Source organism: Euleptes europaea, chromosome 11, assembly GCF_029931775.1.
Source record: "Euleptes europaea isolate rEulEur1 chromosome 11, rEulEur1.hap1, whole genome shotgun sequence".
In the NCBI taxonomy this organism is placed as follows: Eukaryota; Metazoa; Chordata; class Lepidosauria; order Squamata; family Sphaerodactylidae; genus Euleptes; species Euleptes europaea.
Window position 1 is genome coordinate 46,170,008 of NC_079322.1, and position 22,110 is coordinate 46,192,117.

Below are 22,110 nucleotides of genomic sequence, written 5' to 3' on the forward strand. Positions count from 1 at the left end.
CTGACAGCCAAACAAACTATCCAAAGGAGAAAAGGGTCCAGTTGCAGCTTCTTTATCATTAAGGTAGTTTCAGGCAGCTGTGTTGGTCTGCAGTAGAAGAACAAAACTTTAGTACAGTAGCATCTTAAAGACCAACAAAGTTTTCTAGGGTATAATTTTATGACAGTCAAACCTCTTTTCATCACATACCCTTATACACTGGAAAAACTTTGTTGGTCTTTAAGGTTCTACTGGACTTCAGTCTTTCTCATTAAGGGTATGCTAACATCTTCCAGAGCCCTGACCTGGATGGCCCAGGCTAGCCTGATCTCGTCAGATCTCAGAAGCTAAGCAGGGTCAGCCCTGGTTAGTGTTTGGATGGGAGACCACCAAGGAATACCAGGGTTGCTGTGCAGAGGAAGGCACTGGCAAACCACCTCTGTTAGTCTCTTGCCATGAAAACCCCAAAAGGGGTCGTCATAAGTCGGCTGCGACTTGACGGCACTTTACACACACACACAACATCTTCCAGAACTACTGTAGTGCTATCAGTGAACTTTGTTTCCTGAACCATTGTGCTTCAGAAAATGTGATTCTGTTTTCATTTGTTTCTTTGGGAAGTGCAGGGGTAGGCAGGCTGAATATACTACATGTTATAGATTTGAGCCATGGCTGCCAACGTCATATTACAGAAGAATGTGACCGCTTAAAAATGCTGCAACGGCCGAATCCTGATCGGTCCCAAGACACAAGGGGACTAGGTGATCTTGTTCCCTCCGCACCTTTTCAAGTACTGAACAGCTGTGTTTGTGTGTGGAGCGGAAGATAGAATGATGGGGGCACAGGAGCCTAGCAGCAGTGGAGGTGAGGAATGGTGTTTGCTGGGTCATGGAGACACCACTGTCTTCATCCCTAGCTTCTCCCTCATCACTAGGGTTGCCAACCTCCAGATAGAAGCTGGAGATCTGCTGGGATTTCAGCTCATCTCCAGCCGATAGAGTTCAGTTCACCTGGAGAAAATGGCCGCTTTGGAAGGTGGATTCTATGGCATTATACCCCATTGAAGTCCCTCCCCTCCCCAAACCCTGCCCTCCTCAGGCACTGCCCCAAAATCTCCAGGTATTTCCCAATCTGGAGCTGGCAACCTTATCATCCAGAAAGCACTGCCCCTTACATCTGCTGCTGCTGCTGGGATCCTGCCTCTATGCTGTGCTGTCTCCCCCCTGCACCATTTTCAGGACTCCTCAGTTGGGAAAGCACCTTGGTCTCCACCCAGCTAGGGCACCTTTATGTAAGATTTCAGGATCAGGCCCCCATGGCATTTTTGAAAGAAGAAAATACAAGCCTTAAAATGGCAGTGGTGTCCCCATGGCAGACACAGGGATGCTTTCACATCTAGTTGAGCCCTTATTAATCAAGCATGTATCCACAATTAAGTATAGATTGTAACAGCTGTTTCTGCAATAGGAGACAGGATCTAGGAAGATGGCTGGCATAGACACATCTCTGTCTCCCTCCTGCAGGGTTAGCTGGCCCTCCTTCATGCATTATTTATTTACTGGTGTGCAAAGGAAAGTCTTTAGGTAGTGCAAGACTTACACTGCACAAAGAAATGTTAGGGGTGTAGAGCAGGACAAGGGTGGATATTGTTTCTTACTATGAGGGCCTTGAAACTGGATGACAGAGCTTTGCAATGGCTAACCTTGGTTTTTAAGAGATAGGGTGGCACTGCCCTGCTCTACTTTCCTTGTTTCATATAGGATGCCATAGTTGCAGCTACACAGCACACCCTCTGTGCTCTTGCGGCATATAGAAAAGCCTTTCTGAGTGTCTGGTCTATAGTTGGAATCGCCATGCCTTGAAAGCCTGCCAAAGCATCTACTCAAAGCATTTCCTGGAAGTATAGTAAGCTTTCTATTTGTATATGCCTTTGGGGGATTTTTCCTCTTAGGATTTTAATCTTACTTTGCTTCTATTGGCTTCCTCTTAGTGTTCCATCTACTATAGTTTTTAGAGTTTTCTTTAAAAAAATAGTTGCTTTTAAAAAATTGTTTCACATATAGGAAGATGAGCTTTCCATCACAGATATTTCCAACAGTTTTCAGCACCAACAGCAATCGTTTAAAGACTGTTCTGTTTTTTTTAAAAAAAAAATCTTCCCATTTGTATCCATGGCCCTCAAACAGATGGTTAACTTTGATTCAAATCATTTTTATTGTCTGCTTATAAGATATAACTCTCATAATTGGACTTTGCCGCCAGCAAGACAATCTCAGGCATGCTGATGACTCATCCTTTAGCAAAAGTCATAAAGAGGCTGCTTAAGGGCTTGTCTGCTGGAAGCTGATGCAGGTTTCTATTTAAGCCATCAGCTGAAGTGTGAATTTATCTGTGACATTTTTAAGATGGTTAATGAAGCCAAAAGTTGACTAGTGATTCTCATGGTGAACGCTAGCTAATTTTGGATTTACAGCATGCGGTATGCCAAGATTAGAAACAAATGGCTATAAAATTTGGGTGGGCGGGGTAATCTGATATGCGGGTCATAGTTTGATTTAAGGCCACTTCGCACATGGTGGTTTTCCTACATGGATAAAACTTGCAAATACATGGCAAAATAGATACGTGTGCATTTACCACTAGTGATGGTGTGCAGATATTTTCCTACATAGAAGTGATGTCTACACATGAAAACCATAATGTGAGAAAATGGTAATAGTATTATCATACCTTTAGCATACCTTGTTAAAAATGTTTGCTAAGACAAGCACATCCCAAAGAACCACCATATAAATGAGCCAATGTAGATAATAGCACCTGACCTTTCATTCATTTATTGGCTATGTTTAAAGACCCCCTTTCAGCTATAATGCCTTCTAAGGCAGTTGACAATAAAAAAAACACCATCTGCAGCTAAAACCATATCATAAAATAAAATTTTCAACAGAATAAGTCACTTGAAGGGTATAATGGTCAGTCTTCCCCACCCTAAACCCTCTAGATGTTCTGTTTGCTGCAGTTTCTTGCTTCACAGAGGCCAGGGAAGGACTTCATCCCCAGAGGCCAATCACTGCTAGGGCCTCTCATTACCCAGTCACAGATTATAACATGTGCCTGGTTTTTTCTTTTCAGGCTATGCTTGAAGGAGGAAGCCCTGGTGGTATGTGATAGTCAGCTACCCCCACCTGGTCATTCTGGCTGTTTTCTTGCTTTACTGGGCTCATAGCAAAGCTATGAAAAATACCCTTTCTGCCTCATGAAAACACACTGCAAAAGAGAACCTGTGTGTGTGTGTGTGTGTTGTAGCAATAAAAATACCTTTCGTTATGAAATAATAGCATTTGAAAGCATTTAAGTGACTAATAGGTATACAATGGTTATTTGAAATGTGGTTGCAAAGACAGTGTGTGCATGGTTCCCATGTCTGGGTCTTTCTGTCCATCATTCAGAACTGTGCATGCATTCCCAACAGTGGATAAATAACCATGCACAAAACATAAACCCATGCATAGAACTGTCATTTTTTTACGACATCGGTTATCAAGTTGCTTGAATCCAGACTTTCCTCCTCCCATGGAGTGGGAAATTCAGGATGCCCACCACTCTAAATAAGCAATCAGTGCTGACCAAGTGTTGGATGCAGGTGAGTAGGTACGCACCTGTGACAAAAGTCAGGCTGTTCATTGCCACATTTGAGTATCTCCAGATTAGGTCCTTGGTGTTTTGACATAAAATATAATATATATCAATTGATCCATAAAATAAACCCATTAATCAATGAATCCATTGACATAAATAGTGTATAGCTAGTAGACAAGATCTTGGCAGAACATCTCTTGGATTAATAATCCTGTATACTAGTGGTTCACAACCTTTTTGGTATGGTGACCCACACTTGGTATAGTGACCCATCCAGGTCTGGCACAAGTTTTTTTTTTGTTTTGTTTTGTTTTTTTGCATCCTAGGCAAACTATGACCTTGGCACCCATCTAATTCAGCATTCCATTTTTCTACAGTGGCTAACCAGATGTTTTTGAGAAACCAAAAATGTTGCACAAAGGGTAGAGCAGTCCCCACTATGAACCCCAAGCAAGTGGCATTCTGACATACATAGCCTTTGCATATAGAGGTTATATTCCAGCCTTTGACCACCCTCTCCATCCCCATTACTCCTTCTAATCCCCCCTAAGATGCTAAGAAACTCTGTATAGTAATCATCAGGATACATTTTATGTGATCAACATGCATATGCAGTGGAAAAAAAATACCAACTAATGTTCGACTTGGAAGATACTATTTCCAGGGTCAGATCTTGGTTTTCAGAATACAAATGAGAACAATGGAAACAGCAGGAGCAGCCATTAAGGAGGCATGACCCAATTTTAGAGGCTTCATGACCCACTTTTTGGGTCCTGACCCAGGGGTTGTGAAAACTACTATATATTCAACATTTTTCAAATATAGAAGACATCTTCATCTGTGATGATAGCATCCCAATGGATCATGCATGCTATGATTTCTGATTTGATTTTCTGTTCATTTCAGATTCTCAAGAGGGAAATTATAAATCAGAAGTCAACAGTAAACCAAGGAAGGAAAGAACAGCTTTCACCAAAGAGCAGATCAGAGAGTTAGAAGCCGAATTTGCCCACCACAACTACCTCACCAGGCTGCGGAGATACGAGATAGCAGTAAACTTGGATCTTACTGAAAGACAGGTAAGGAAGGAAATTAATGGAGTTTCGAGTGTAGAGAATTACTTCAAGCCAAATCTATCACATTTACAAATGCACATAATAATGTGTGGAATAAAATAAAATTCTAATGTGACATTTATATTGTGTACACATACTGGATAATATCAATGTTGTCTTTGAGAGAGATACTCATAAAATCAGTTAACACATTGTAACAGTCATGGAAAATTAATGATTTAAGTGCTGTGTCTGACAGAGTAAAACAAATGCATTTTCAAGTTGCACATTTAATATTCACCCTATCCTATGCATTTTAAAAAAAAAGTTATAGGCATTTACTGTATGAATACATTTTATTCCTTTCTCATTTGACTAAAATATCCATCTATCTGCAGTCTCTATTAATGCTAACAGAACTTGGTAAAAGGATGACATATAGCAATACAGGGAAGAGGTCAGAAAATAGACCCCCACACACACTCACAAAGATAAAATCATGAAAATGCTGTTACCAATAGATAGCACCCAACAGTCCCATGCCTATGTTCCTGTTTTCTTGTATTCCAATTTTTAGTGTTCAAATATCTCTAAAAGTATCTCCTAGATGTTGTCATAGAATCATAGAGTTGCAAGGAACCACCAGGGTCATCTAGTCCAACCCCCTGCACAATGCAGGAATTTCACAACTACCTCCCACACACACACACACACACACACACATACACACACACACACACACACAGTGACCCCTATTCCATGCCCAGAAGATGGCCAAGATGCCCTCTCTCTCATGAACTGCCTCTCATCAACTGCCTAAGGACATAGAATCAGCACTGCTGACAGATGGCCATCTAGTCTCTGCTTAAAAATCTCCAGGGAAGGAGCACTTACCACCTCCCGAGGAAGCCTGTTCCACTGAAGAACTGCTCTAACTGTTAGAAAATTCTTCCTAATGTCTAGATGGGAACTCTTTTGATTTAATTTTAACCTGTTGGTTTTGGTCTGACCTTCTGGGGCAACAGAAAACAACTCGGCACCATCCTCTATATGACAGCTCTTCAAGTACTTGAAGATGGTTATCATATCCCCTCTCAGTCTTCTCCTCTTCAGGCTAAACGTACCCACCCAGCTCCTTCAACCTTTCCTCATAGGGCTTGGTCTCCAGACCCCTTACCGTCTTTGTTGCTCTCCTCTGCACATGTTCCAGCTGGTCTACTTCTTTCTGAAATCGTGGTGCCCAAAACTGATGTGTCATATGTAAATGAATTAAAAGCACTGGATTAACCATGTGAACCTCGTTTTTTTATTATTATTATGGCCTTGGTTTTGTTTAGTACAGTCATTCCTAATCATATTTTTTCATTGTAGAAATAATGCCATTTCCTAATGTCTGAATTGCTTATCTACTGAGAGTTCAACAGAATGTGGTTCAGGAAAGGTTACCTGTAGAGCATCATCACACATTAGGCAAAAAAAGATTTAACACAATATGAATATTTGAAAAAAATAAAGGTATCATTAATTTTAATTCTGCATACTCTGATACTGATGCTCTGACACTGGATAGAATTCCATACATAGTGTGAATAAATATTACAGTATTAGATTGCTACATTGATTTCATGAATATTAATAATCAAATAAGCATTCCAAGAAATCTCAGTTTATAATTTTAATCCTCACAAAATACACTGGCATGATCATAATTACTATTACAGGATAAAATTACAAACTTTTTTTATTTCCCAACAATTGCTTTTTGCAGGAATTAATACAGTTTCAGTTTTGTTGATCAAAGGCCAGTGCATTAGCCAATCAGAGTGCTTTAAAAAAATCGCAGCATTCCATTCCGTTTACAAGTTGTAGAATGTTATGCCAAATGAAACAGAAATAGATCACAGGGAACTTCCTTCTTTGGCCACATTCCAGAGCAGACTCAAATTCATTTAAATCCATTAAAATCATTCAATTTAAGTCCATGTCATTCAGAACTGGATTGTGAACTTTTATCTATAATTATGCTGATTATTTACAGGCACAGTATTATACTGTGTATAATCACTCACTCTTTTGAAAGGAGATATGTATATGTTTACTATCATATGGAAGATGCTGGAAACATAATATTCAGTGCCTGTTGTCTTATGATTCTTTCATATCATGTGGAAACTCTCCACACCGCACAAATCATAGTGTCATCCATGCCAAACTATCCTGTGGTGTGGAAAAGAAACCACATATTAAAGTTTTTACACAGATCCCAGGTAACGTATAGAACAACTTTAATTCACTTTTACCCTCCCCCCACAATTGCCTGACAATTAATTAGCCGGTTGTCTGATGATTTAGGGAAAAAGTTGTTGGTTGATTTCATTGGAAGAAAATCTAACAATGATTTGGCAAAGAATACTGCACTTTTTTCAGATCTGTTTTTGTAAAGGATACATTGCACCATCAGTGCGATGAAAATATTTATTTTTCCCAGGGGCCATTTTTTCAAAGGCTTCGATTCAATACACTGCATATGAGCAAATGGTCATGTTGCGGCCACTGAATAATCTGAGATATATCCTTTCCTTCCTTCCTTCCTTTTATCCCTTAGAAGCTCCTTGATCAATTGATCTTGAGCAGCATATATCTAGTGTTGGAGGGATATAAGGACTGAAACAAATCTTGCCACTGACAATGTAGCCTTGGGGTCCCTGTCGCTTAGTAAAAAAGGCATTATGTCAGTCACAGAGGCATTGGATTTGTGTATTAAAAGGGGGGAAATATAGTGCGATCGAAGTTCCTCGTAAAAGCGGCATTCCAAAAGGGCATGGGGTAATGTGTCAATAGAGCCAGAAGAGCAAGGGCAGATCCTGTCTGAGTATGGTATATTCAGAATTCTGCCCTGCATTACCATAGAAGGATTAGCATTCAATCTAGCCAAGCAAAAAGCTCTACAGAGACGAGGAGTTGTCAGATAATATGTATAGGCAGGCAGACCACGTGGAGGGGGTATTCCGAAGAACTGGGATGAACAGACGCGACGAGCACGAAAAGTAGTGCTGTTATAATCGAGCTCTTTAATGCGCTTTTTAATTTTGGCAAAAGCTTCAGTTTTCCCAAGATCTGATATCATATCCTGCGAGAAGCCCAGCAACGCCAGTTTCTCATCTAAGATTTTTTGCCATGAGGATTTAAAAGGGTCATGCTTCAGAGAAGCTAGGAACCCCTCAGTGCTAAAGCACAGTTTAAGGTGGAGTTTAAAGGTGGCCAACCACGCCCTAGCTTCAAGTGACATTTGGCCAAACTCGGAACGAAGAGTAACGCCAGCAACACATTGAGGGGCATTTAGGAGTTTTCGTAAGAACTGAAGCAGTGGACGATCTATAGATTCATTGATGACTGTAATCCAGATGGCAACACCAAAGAGGATAATTGGGGTAATTTTCAGGTTAAAAACCTGAATAGCCCCTGGAATATATTTGCCATCTTTGGTGTGAAAAAAATTGACAATAGCACCAACCCCAGGTTTAATTTTGTTGGACACTGCTTTTTGATGGGCATTCCAATTTAGGTTATGGGAAAACAGAATGCCAAGGTAAACAAACTCCTTGACTTGGTCAACCTCAAAGCCATCTAATACCCAGCGAAAAAGAGGCATTTTTCTCCTCTTAGTGAAGATCATGATCTTAGATTTATGATGGTTTATTTTAAGACCTTCCCTAGAGCAGTACTCAGAAAAAGTTTGTAAAGATCTTTTCAAACCAATTCTTGTGCGGGACAGGAGAACTGCATCGTCAGCATAGAGTAGAATCGGGGTGGAATGGCTTGCAAGCTTTGGGGGGTGGCAAAACTCTGAGAAATTGGTTGCCATATCATTCAGGTATAGATTAAACAAGAGAGGAGCAAGGAGGCAACCTTGTCTAACTCCCTTGGCCAGTTCAAAAGGCTCGGTTAGTTCTCCTTGGTTGCCACAGCGAACCTGAGCTGTGAGGTCAGTATGAAATTGCTGGATAAGCCATAGTAACCTCCTATCCATAGTAGAATGTGATAGTTTCAACCATAGCCTCTCCCTCGGGATGGTATCAAAAGCTCCCTTAAGATCCATAAAACCTGCATAAAGGGTGCCATTTCGGGGGGAGGAATATTTCTTGGCTAGATGGGAGAGCACTAAACAGTGGTCCATGACAGACCAACCCCTTCTGAAGCCAATCTGTTCCCAGCCAAGGATGTACTCTCAACCCAGTCCAACAGCCTCTTTAATAAGTAGGAGAAATACAATTTGCCTAAGCAAGACAAAAGGCTGATTGGACGATAACAGCTTGGGTCAGAGCGCTGACCTTTTTTAAAGATTGGGACGATAATGGTATGTCTCCAAGATTTTGGAATAGCTCCTGATGCATTAATTTGTGTGAATACAGGAGCAAGAATGTTGGCCCACCATTCGCTGTTGACTTTAAAAAGTTCGTAGGGAATTAGATCAGGACCTGGGGCTTTGCCTGAGCGTAGGCGATCAATGAGCGGTTTAATGTCCTTAGGAGACACATCTGGCCAGGAATTCAACAAAATAGAAGGTGCTACAGGTATAAGACCCTGGTTTTCCACAGAGTAGGAGAAGAGGCTCTTGAAGTAAGCTACCCAGACCGAAGACATCTCTGAGATATATCAGAACCTTAGGAACTCTCAAGGAGAAAAAGCAGCCTCCCAAACTGTGACGCCAAAGACATTTCTCAGATTTTCTTTGCTGTACAAAAACCTCCAGGGAAACCTGGAATGCAGAGAGAGATTTCTTCCTCTTCCCATTGTACAATATTAGTTTAAATTGTCGTGTATTGGTCTTTCTTATTCTTTCTGTACTGGAAACGATGCTGTTTTTTTGCAAGATAAAGTAGGCTAGTATCCTTAAATCAATACATATTTTGAAGACATCACGTTGATTTCAGCGGGAGTTTTCTAGGAAGAGTAGTGTGAAAATTTAACCCACAGAGAATGAATTAGCTTCAAGATGACAGCCTTGCTTCATTGCCATCCCAACATGTAGTGGCTGTTTGGAAAGCCTGCCCATGCCAGCTGCCCGGCTCATATGAACCTGTTACTGCAGGCAGGATCTGGATTGTAGCATGTGCAGTAAATTACTGGGGGTTGTGTAGTTGTTATTGCTTGCACAAGATGTCAAATTTAAAGGTGATACCAGCCATGCAAGAAAAACCATATACACCTGGCTTCACATTTAAATCATAGGTCATAGATCCTTGGCATGGTAATGCTGAACATCTTTATATAAGAAGTTGGGTATGGGCATGCCACAGACAGGTAAATTTTTCTTGTGCCCCAGTATCATGTTTAAGTTGTGCTAGTCCAATGGTGATGATTGGGTTCATCACAGACTAGGAACAGCTGGGATCCAACGTGATCAGTTTTTTCACATGACACATACATTGAAGTAGTCATGCGACAAGGAATTCACATAGCATCTATTGCCTATTTTTCTAAAATACTAGGTTTATACTAAAGAGTTGGATCATTCTATTCCTTGGGTCACTCTTTGAATGTTTCCAATGGCTGGACTAAATACTGTTGCAGATCTGAAAGCCACTGTTCTACAAAACAAACAAACAAACAAACAACTTCAAATAGAATATACAATGTGAATATATATGTGAAAGTACTGTTTTAGAACTCACGAGGAAATTAAACATTTTCTGTCGTCCTCGCTTAAACCTTGCTTTTCTGTCGTCCTCACTCAAAATTTCTAAGGATCAAACAGAACTCAGTTTTTAGAAACTGTAATAGACTGTTTTTAACTTGTTGTATCATATTATAACCCTTTACTGATGTCAGTTAATTCTTTCATGCTTTAGTTTATTTACTCTAATTCATTGCACTTCTGTTTATCATCACTAGATGAGAGAGAGGCTAGCATCTCTGACGTCTCTCATCATCTGTTATATACAACAAACCAAGCATTTCAAACCTTAACAGAGAGAATCACACCTGACACCAAACCTTTTTTTGCTCTGCTTCTCCCCTTCTCTCCTTCCTCTTGTGTAATGTTCTAGATAAATATGGGGAAATTATCTTCTTTTTTTCTGTTGCATATGAAGAAGTGACCCATGAAAGCCTGTGCTGACATAGGTCATTTATGCATAGTCGCTTTACCCTCCTCTATTTCCTGTTTCAGCCAGGATCCAATTTTTCAGTATGCACGTTACCTCATTCCTTGGAAGCTCAACACTGTTTCAACGCAAAATGAACCCGGCTTTTCCCATTCCTCTTCTGGCCCAAATTAAACCGCTCATCCTGGCTCATTCCGGAGTCACAGAGCGAGCACATTCCATTCTCGGGTTGAGCTTCGCCCCATCCTTTTCCAAACCCCTCTTCAAGGCAGCATGCAGATAGCCAAACAGGGGAAGCACAAAAGATTGGCTTCTCTCACAGCCAATCACGAAACAGTGTGTAAAGAGGCAGGGATTCATGTTCTTCCTGCTACCTCGGAGCTCTTTCTGAGCAAAAGAAAGTTTTTTTTAAAAACGAAGCTTGGATTCCCCCCCCCTCCTGCCCTTCTTTCAGATTGTTGTTTTTTGTTCTTAAAATTCTTTTTTATGCTGCAGTTGGGTCTGGGGGGAAGGAAATCTTCTCTCAGGGTGAGTACTGCGAAGTTAGCCAATTACAGAGCAGCAATTAAAGGGGTGGGACTTGATTTGAACTTGGGAGACTGCTTTTCTGTATTCATCCCTGATCATTCCATCCAATGCATACAGTTTCCCCCAACCCAGGTTATTTTGACCCTGGCTGAAACGGGGAATAAAGGAGGTTAAAGTGACCATGCATAAATGACCACAGTTTTTAAGGTGCCCGTGGGCTTCTATTTCGTTTGACTAATTAAAGTCTGTTCCAGTGGTAGAACTTTCACATGATGTGTTTATCATGGGTGGAATGCAGAGGAAAAAGTTATCTGGTCTAAGAAAATGATCAGAATATGTATATGGGGGGATGTGTTGTGCCAATTAATCTATGTTATCTTACACATGCTCTCAAAGTTATATAACCAATGCAAATAATTACCATGGCTTATAGCAATATGCCCATTCACCAGAAAGACATGGCTGGATCAGATGACACATTTCCATAGATCTATGCTGAAGAGCAAAGGAGGAGAAAGGAGGTAGTTGCCATTTCTACCCACCCAGCAAGCCCACTCTATTGCCATAATTCCATGTGGTAGTATAGCATTCTTATAGGATGTACATGTGTACAATCCCCATTGTGTGGTTGAATCTTGCATTTTATATAAAAAATACCTGTATTATCTTGATACGCATTAAGTTTCAGCTAATCAAAATGATAGCAGGCATAGATATTAGGAACTATATTTTCATACTGTACAGAGGCCGTGTTAATATTTTCATAAGACTAAAGATAAGAAGCTATTTGAGAATTATTTGAGTGTAGGTAATCTAATAATATGCATCCATTATGTTTGTTTTTTTAAAAAAAAATACCTTAGATCACAATGCTGTATTATTTGCATCTTACTGAATTGGATGTCATATAGTATAGCCCTAACCTTATTGGAACAGGAAAATTTTGAACTTGTCAGAGAGTTCTGTTAGGTCACAGGCTAACTTCCATGATGCTGGCCATCTTAGAAAGGTTTCCTGAAACTTAGCTGTTCACTGAGTCTTCTTTTCCATAATTCCTATAAATACCTCACATGAATATATGAAACTTCCCTAAAAATAGTCAGGCTGTTGGTTCATTTAACTCAGTATTAACTCTGACTAGATTGACTCCAGGATCTGAGGCAAGAAAATGCTTTCCCCAAGACCTGCTACCTGAGATCCTTCTAACTGGATATTCCCAAGTCTGAACGTGGACTCTTCTTTATGTAAAAAATTACCACTGCTCCTTCTTCATTTGCTGTGCAAATGTGCAAGACTTTATAACTCTGCCTGTGGACTGTTGTCTGCTTCTATTGCATAATAATCTACAATAATGTTTTCCATGTTCTACTTTTATTCTTTAATGCCTAAATTCCTGGTGGTAGTTCTCTATGTACATTTTGATTGTACACTAGTAGGCAATATTCTAAATCTTCAAAATGATAATAAAAGGGTATTTGATTTGTATGAATGCATACTAAAAAGGCCAAGAACGGAACTTAATTTCTTGGTCATTCTGGGTTATGATGGGGGAAAGTGGCCATATGCTATGGTTTCCTGGATTGTCAGTCTCTAAAGTCAAAGAACTGGGCATGGTCAACACTTGGTCAAAAAACTGAAGAAAGAGAAAACGGGAGAAAAGAATTCCTCCCCTCAGATCTACTGTCAAGTAGAAATGATTTGGTGGGGCTTGACTGGTCCTGAGCCTGGAATGTTAATTCAAGCCAAGTGCGGCTGGATACTGGTGCAGTGAAACTTAGTGGAGTCTAGTACTAGTCTCTTCCTGTCCTTGGCCCATAACAGCATTCCAAGCAAAGCATTCCCGGGACACTGAGGCAATGACCCACCAGTGTGCCTTTTCTCCAGTGTGAAGTAAAACTGGAGAACTGACTTAGGAAGGGATGGAGTTGAAGATGTAGGAAAGAAGTAGGATAGAGTGGCGGAGAAAGGTGGTGGTGGAAGCATGTTAGAGACAGGTGAAAGGAAAAGTACTAGACACTCTGCTCTTTCATAGATGTAAAATATGTGTGTTTTTGATATTCAGTAATTAAAGGCAACTGCTGGGGTATAAAAGATACTTAAATATTTAATGCCCCAGGTGATGTAGAGCTTAGGGTAAAGGAAATAGTGAGAAAACTTTAATTATGTCTAAAGGAAAAGGGACACATCAGGGAGTGGACAAATGTAAGCCCTGTGGCCACTAAACAATGTAGACCATGTGTAAACGCTTTAAAACCATTGAGTTTAAGTTCACAACTCTGAACTTCATGGGAGTCCCATCTTTCATCAGATAGCATGTGTTATGTTTTGGCGAGCAACCTTGTTTGATGAAGCTGTCTTTAAAAAAAAAAAAACCCGACCTAACTCAACCCATTTGCAACTGTATATTCTCCATGAATTCGTGAGCTTGTCTTTTGCATTCTTGACTTCTTTATCTTGAAGGAAATTCCATCCAAATTTTTACTGTCCTACACTGTGAAGAGTAGCAGAAAACAGCTGCAGTTAGGTGTGCTGAATGGCAAATAGAATTTTGCAGCCTTCTAAATACAGAAAGTCCCAACCTCACAAGATCTTTTGTGAAAGGCTATAATAAAAAGATTGCAGCTCACCACAATAGTCAAGTTGACCAGAAAAACAACAGCAGTAAAATTCATCATCATCATCATTACCTTTATTAGGCATTTACATCAGTATACCATAAACAGAATTACAAAATCGGTTAAAACAGATTACATTAAAAGGACATTACTTAGAAGTACATACAAACTGCTCGCAAATCCTTTGTGCAGACAGGAGAAAACTAGCTACTTGTTGGGTAACGGTAGGGTTTCTATCAGATAAAAATCATTAATTTGTTAGCATGAACAGAAAATCTTGCCATGTTGCCATTCTCTGTTTTATGGCCATTAGTTATTTAGAAAATATTTAGGATTAGTATTGCCTTTGAGTTAATGAGCAAAACATGTGCCCCCAGAGGAAGTGAGATTTTTTTTGGTTGATAATCCTTTCAGTTAGTCACGGGGGGGGGGGGGAGTACCCCTCCCCCAGTTTCTCAGAACTCTTTAGGATGAGACTCTAGTGAACTTGGGAAATATTCACTCACTCACAGTAATGCCAGCTTTCCCTGACTGGACGTTTTGTATGACTTTAGCATCATAAAATCTTCACTTGGTGACAGGGTGGATATTTCACCTGTTCCATCTATATAGGAAGCTTTTATAATGTGTTGCTGGGAACCCCCTTATTTGAAGGGCAGATCACAAAACTTATGGGGTATAGCTTTTATGTTTTATTTTGGGTTTTTTTGATATGGTGTCCATTTCCTGCAACTTTGACTGTGGAATGTGAGATCTGATCCCATCTGTTCCCTGCTGGAACTGTCTTTGGGAGAGACAGTTAAACCAGGTAGACTCACGCACACACAAACATTATTTTTTCTGTATCTTAAAAAAAAGTTATTATTTTAGGAAACAGTAAAACCACTGTAATTTCTTTTTTTAAGGCTGTTTTACTTTTCCAGCACTGAAGTAAATTCTCCACAGACGTACAACTCATGCAACTTCATTGATTCTAGGGGAGCCACCTGGGTTGAAGTGAACCCAGAGTTCGACCCTGAGAGGAAAAGCTTTGATCAGACAGTTACCTTTGTGCTGCCTGGACCCTTGAAATAATACATCTAGTCCAAGTGCTCATCCTATATCCTGTCCCATGATTACTGTGGCACATTCCTCAGACAGGGCTAGAGATTTTTCTCTGGTGCCTGCTCCCAAGGAGATGTTCACTAGGAGGTCATATATTCTTCAACCTATTTAAGCAACAGCTTAATCATCAGTCTGGGAGACCAAAATACTAACTGAGTTGTCAACTAAGGGAAAGCCAGTGACCAGTGAGCAGATGTGCCTAACAGATCAATCCATAATTGGTATTATAGAAATAGTTGCTGATGCTGATGCTATAATAATTTCTCTGGCATGGTTATCAGAATGTATGTATACTTAAAAGAATGTCAGAATGTATGATGATAAACTACATAAGAACTTCTCCTTCAAAGAATTGTTGGAAATAACTTCGTCAAATGGTAAAGTTTCCCCAGCTCATGTCCATATCAAATCCACAATCCACCTACACAGAAGTATTTGTCTTTAAATAATTGCTAATGTACCCTTAAATTCATTGTCGTAATCCAGAACATAGGGTTGTAAATGGGATTTATAACACGCACAAAAATGTGGATATTACTTGTAAATAAATTCCAGTTATTACTGAGTGCATGTAAGTTTCCTTCCTTCCTTCCTCCCTCCCGCTATGGTCAAGAGTTGGTCTGAACTATTTCCTTCCTTCCTTCCACCCACTATGGTCAAGAGTTGGTCTGAACTATTTGTCAGAAACACTGATCTCAGTTGGGTATACTACGATTCAACTCATTCGAGAGCAGTTTCTCATAGCTTACAATGTTGTGACGTATGCATTTTCTCGTGACAACTGGTTTATTATGCACAGACTGCTACATGGGGTTTATTGGAGGGGGGAAGGGGAGCACTCAGTGATGAAATATAATATTAATAGAAAAAGCATAGGTATGTAAAAGTCACTTCTATTGAAATCACCAGGATTGATTTCCAAGAAAATGAATGCTTTGGGCTTGGAAAGCTTCCAGGCAGCAGCTGTCCTCAGTAACAGTAGTGCCAACACAGGAAGCTGAAGAGGAAGTAAAGCCTTTAGATTGCTATAGGGACCAAATAAACCAGTAGCTCAAACAAGAGGAGCTTTCTGCCATAACGGCTGATTTAGCACCACCATCACTGTGCCACCCATATTGATCCTGTTAGTCTGTTTAATACAATAGCAAACAGCACAAAGATTGGCACAATAGTTCAGCTTACAGAGGTTTAGGTGTGCTGACTCGATGCACCTGACTCTTCATGAGCTTCAAATGTGAACCATGAAGTGTCATGCATTTAAGATGCAATACTTTTTTGCAGTGCAATCCAATGCAGAGTTAAAAGGTCAAGGTAAAGGTCCCCTGTGCAAGCACCGGGTCATTCCTGACCCATGGGGTGACGTCACATCACGACGTTTTCTAGGCAGACTTTGTTTATGGGGGTTGTTTGCCAGTGCCTTCCCCAGTCATCTTCCCTTTACCCCAGCAAACTGGGTACTCATTTTACCGACCTCGGAAGGATGGAAGGCTGAGTCAATCTTGAGCCAGCTACCTGAAACCAACTTCCTTTGGGATCGAACTCAGGTCGTGAGCAGAGCTTGGACTGCAGTACTACAGTTTACCACTTCGCCATGGGGCTCTTAATGTAGAGTTACTTCAGTTTAAGTCCTTTGATTTCAGTAGGCCTAGACTGAACTAACTCTGCATAGGATTGTAAGAACATAAGAAAAGCCATGCTGGATCAGACCAAGTGTGAGCTCTAGTCCCGTGATAATCCCATAAACAGACTTCAGCAGACAGGCAGTCCAAAGAAAGCTGATTTATTAGAAAAATCCACAGGTAGCAGAAGCCAGGAGTCAAATGGACACTAATAAAAGCTATGGGTACAGTACAGGGCATATATAGAAAAGCAAAGGGCAAATCTGGGTAGATCTGGATACCATGGCAACCCCCCTCCCTGGAGCTATCAGGGTGCTAGGAGAGTTCCCACAGCAAGGAGTCTGGGTAGATCTGGATACCATGGCAACCCCCCTCCCTGGAGCTATCAGGGTGCTAGGAGAGTTCCCACAGCAAGGAGTCTAAACACACTGTTCACAGGGCACGAAGCTGGCCTTGGCCGGCACCTGGGGAAACCACAACATTCCTTTCTCAGGCCCATGCGTGACACCAAGGTCCATCAAGTCCAGCATTCTGTTCACACAGTGGCCAACCAGGTGTACTATGTGGACTTTTATTATGATTGGCAATCATTTTTGTGGACTATCTTCATTAGAACATTTTACAAAAGCAATTTATAATTTTTAACATAAGCAAATAATATAAATATAGTTGATTTATGGAAAATGATTTGTTTTTGTTGGTTTTAATGATTTTTAAGATGTTATTTTATTATGTATGTTTTTAATTTGTTAGCCACCCTGGTGGCCCTTATGATGGCAGATATGATTTCGTTAATAACGATGGCAGAAATTATTTCATTAATAAATAAATAATAAACGCCAACAGGATTTCAATGGATTTGCAGTGCAGTCCTGAGTAGTTCACCCTTCTACATCCATTGAGATCAATGAACTTAAGAAAAATGTAACTCTGCTGAGGACTGCACTATTGGAAAACAAACACAGTCAGATTTGTATTGGTTATTATGCAGATCAGGATTTTCAGCTACTAAATTCCTCTTTGCCCCAAACATTAGGCATGGACCAAATCAATGGAAATAAAGCAACACTGTCTTATTTTTCTACAACTACCTCTGATTAGATTCTGGCAATTTTCTTTCTTCTCAACATATATATAAATATTCAAGCGGACTTCTTGACAATTTCAGACATACAAGAATTTTGTATAGTAGGGGCTTACAGGACTTTAAAATAATTCATTTGCAGAATTCACACATCCTTCCCATTGCTAAAATGTAGCAAGATCATGTATCACTTCCATTATCAGCATTTCATGAAATCCAAAGGAAGTTCATATTTCATCTCTCTGAATTTGATCTCAAGAGGAAATAGCATATGAAACATCCTCCACAGGTTGTTATATTTAGCACACAAGTGATGAATGCAGCTCAATACTAATTTTTTTTCAAACTACAGCATTGTAAGATGTGAGAAGATTACAAACTAATGGTATTACATGAAGCTGGATTGTAAAATGATTTGTAGCTATCCTGAAACAAAACATGCATTTTAAATATATTAGCTAGCACATTAAAAATAACACATTTAAAACCTTGACTTGGAGAAAGGGGGGTTATTGCTTTGGGGGAGTAACTGATTACTTCAGACAGTGGTGCCAAATGGGCTGGACTTTGGGGCAGGGCCCCATCTTATGGGCTCAGCAGGGAGCCCCAAAATCAGGTTGAAGCTTTCCATTTGAAATACACATTATCATCTAAATGGGGCTCCTCATAAGACCTTGAAGCCCAGAGTCTATAATGACCTAATTACACCACTGAGACAGATTGATTTTATGGCATTCACAAATGAAATTCAATACAGTTTAATTGTATTTGATGATGTAAGTCTGTACATATGACAACACACATTGTATACTTCTACATGTCCTTCGAACACAAACACAAATTATTGTGTTTTTGACCCACATATGCATATTCAGTTACCAATGACAACTGTGGTTCTTTTACAAAAGCAACAGTTCTATTGAAAGCAGAACAAGCAACTTTATCTAAGCTTCTAATAATTTGTGAAGACTTCTTCCCATTACTAAACATTTTAAAATATATAGTAGAGTTGGAAGGGGCCTTACATACCATCTAGTCTAACATCCTACCCATACAGAACATGCTAAATTAGAGCATCCCCAACAGTTGCTTTTCTAGCCTCTGCTTGAAAACTCCAGTCCAAGGGACAATCCACCTCCCCACTAGATAATTGGTACCATTGCTGAACTGCTTTGTGTTTGCTGTTTACAAGAAAAATATCCCTGTGGTAGGTAATTGCCACTGAGATTCACATCAAGCTACAATACAAAGGAAAGCTGTATTTTTAAAATTATTTATTAATACTTCCTTTTTATCTTCACATATGTTATGCATGTTCTTATATATAGGCTTACCAACCTCAAGGTGGGACCTGGAGTTCCCCCAGAATTAAAACTGATCTCAAGACTTCAGAGATAAGTTACCATGGATGAAATGGGAGCTTTGGAGGATGGACACTATGATATACCATAGAATCTAGGAGTAATAGGAGTCCTAGAATGGATGCTCTAGGACTTCCACTTCTCCTATGGAATACCCTAAAGACTCAGAAAAACTGATTGATTGTTGCTTGTAAAAACACTAAAAGCCAGAAGACAGTTGGGGATTGAGAGGGGGACGTGACTGCTGTGGGCTGGGATCCTCCTGTGGGTCTTCAGAGTGTATTTTTTACCTTGATGCCGATAAAAACTTGAAAAGTACTTTTGAGACTTTTTTAAGGTTGAGTAGAACGTAACCATGAGAGCCAGCATGATGTAGTAGTTAGGGTGTTGGATTAGGAGCTGAGCAAGCCATGGAAGCTTGCTGAATGACCTTGGACCAGTCACACACACTCAGCCCTGACCCTGGCTAGTATTCAGATGGGAGACCTCCATGGAATACCAGGGTCGTGACGCGGAGGTAGGCAGTGGCAAACCACCTCCGATGTCTCGTGCCTTGAAAACCCTACAGGGTCGCCATAACTCAGCTGTGACTTGACAGCAAAAAAAAAAAAGTAATCAGATAGCAGATTACACAAATATTTAGGATCAAAGGGTTAGTATGACACTTGCATATAGAAACTTACAAGTGATGTAAAGTGGGAGAAAGAGGTGTGGGAGAGAGTGATATGAGATGTGAAATTTAAATTTAAAATTTGAATTTTGGAGGGTGGAGGTGGCCTCACGGGGAAGGGAAGAGTTGGAGGAGCTGGCCTTTGACCTGGATGTGATAGCACATCTCCTTTGAGCTTCCTCTTCTCCCCAAACTCCACCCAGCTCAGACACCATTCTTGAATCAACAGGAATTTTCCAAGCTGGATTTGGTAACCCTACTTATACAGTGAATATTAGATAACTACATATAATTTGCTCAGAATGCCTCCTTGAAACCAGCATGCTAAAATGATAAAAATAATTAATAAAAAATTAAGTAAGGGACCCTATGTAAATTACTGGTTCTAGTCCTTACAAATATGGTTGAATAAGTTGAAACCAATGAAGAATTATGGAGTGTGTTTCAGTCAGTGGTAGAGGAAGGTAGTGCAGTAAACCAGTAGGTAATGAGATGTGTATTTTGACAAACATAGTTCAGTGCCTCTGGCCTTTAAATGTTTATATGTTTTTATACCTTCTTTCTAGTCATCCCAGTTGGATTGGCATTGTCCATTGCTTCATACCTGCTAGTCTTGTTTATGGGCTATGGTCCCTTTTTCTGCTTCCTTCTATTCACCTGAGTGCCCAGTAATGCATTATGTTGCCCCCTCAGGAACAGATTTGTAGATAGATTAGAAATATTTTTAACTAACTAACTGAAAACAAATTAACAGAAGTCTAATGGCACCTTAAAGATAAACATTTTTTTCGGTATAAGGTTTTGTGGACTACAGAACTGTGTCCCAACTTTTGACCTTGTATGGGTGATGGGACCAAAGTTCAGAACATCTCTTCTACATATGTATAGAATGTAAAAATTTATGTAGTTGATACAAAAGTCTGTGTGCTGTCATTAATTTTCTTAATAGTATTTCTATACATCACCTAACAGCATGCTGTTAGGATGCAAGTACAAAGGAAGGTATGCAGCTTATATTTCCACAGTCTACGTATTATTGGTTGGTCGTCTTGAGCATATATGTATACATATATACACAAGTGCCTTGTGCTGACTTAGACCATTGGTCCATCTGGCCCAGTGATGTCTACCTGGACTGGCAGCAGCTCTCCGGGGTCTTCTCTAGCTCTATTATCTGAGATTTGGGAACTGAACCCTGAGAAATGTATGCATGGCCATTGAAATATGGCTTTTCCCTTGCCCTTTTCCTCTTTGACCCACGCAGTGGTGAATAAAATGAAGAGTACAGTACAACCCATTCAGAGTATTTATACTGGTGTGCTTGCCCTTATGTTGCCTTGATCTTAATGAAACCAGTGCAAGGTCACCATAGAGAAAACAGGGTAATTGACTTTTGTTATTCACAGTCGAAGTGTAATGGAAACAGAAAGTGAAGAGAAGGGCTTAGAGAGAGAAGGTTGTCTCATCTTACATAGACTACTTCTGAATTTTGCCATAAGGCATCTAAATTTAGAGGAAGGCTCAGATGGTTTAACTTATGCTGTCTTCCAGCCCTTGCTGGCCAAAGTAGATTCCCTTAGATTGACTTAGACTCCCTCAGGCTTACTCACTTCCTTAGACTCACAGGCTCTTGCCAATTTACACCTCTTCTTACATATGACCTTTGCAATTTGGGCCTATTATATTTCAAGCAGTTTTATCTATTTTTCCATTCTTTTTGCCATTCCACTGTAATCTTAAATAAAAATACAATTACTCACACACACTTGTACTCTCAGTTGCAGTGAGAAAATAAGAGTGCTATTAGGATTTCACAGTCTCATTTTTCCCTTGGTAAGATATTGCCTTAAAGCGTTTTTTTTCCTAAAGATTTGTCTAGACTGTTATCCCGTTTCCATAATATTAAAGGTTCATTCAGTTTTTACCTTTTCTTTATCCTGAAAGACTGAATGTAGCTATCTTACAGTTCCATTCTAAGTAGAATTTAACCATTTTAACCCCACTGATTTCAATGGGAGTAAGTAGGACTGCAAATCCAGGGTTAAGAAATTCCTGGAAATTTGAGGGGTGGAGCCTAGGGGTTGGGGAAGGGAGAGACCTTAGCAGGGTATAGTGTCATACAGTCTACCCTCCAAAGCACCCATTTTATCCAGAGGAAATGATCTCTGTAGTCTGGAAATCAGTTGTAATTTTGGGAGATCTCCAGGCCCCTTCCAGAGGTTGGCATCCTTAGGTGAAACTCTGTTTAGGATGGCACTGTTGACCCATCCCATGGTTGACAAAATACTGTAGCATAGCCCCACACTGCATCAGAACTAACTAATTCAATATGAACAGCATAAAATATTT

General features: G+C 40.0%; 1 protein-coding gene across 1 annotated transcript in view; it reads left to right on the top strand.

Annotated features, from left to right (window-relative positions):
- Positions 1-22,110, top strand: part of MEOX2 (mesenchyme homeobox 2) — a 77,674-nt gene that overhangs the window by 50,346 nt on the left and 5,218 nt on the right. The window contains exon 2 of the mRNA XM_056857628.1: positions 4,525-4,697. Coding sequence (XP_056713606.1) covers positions 4,525-4,697 — 173 coding nt within the window. The remainder of the gene's footprint in view (positions 1-4,524; positions 4,698-22,110) is intronic.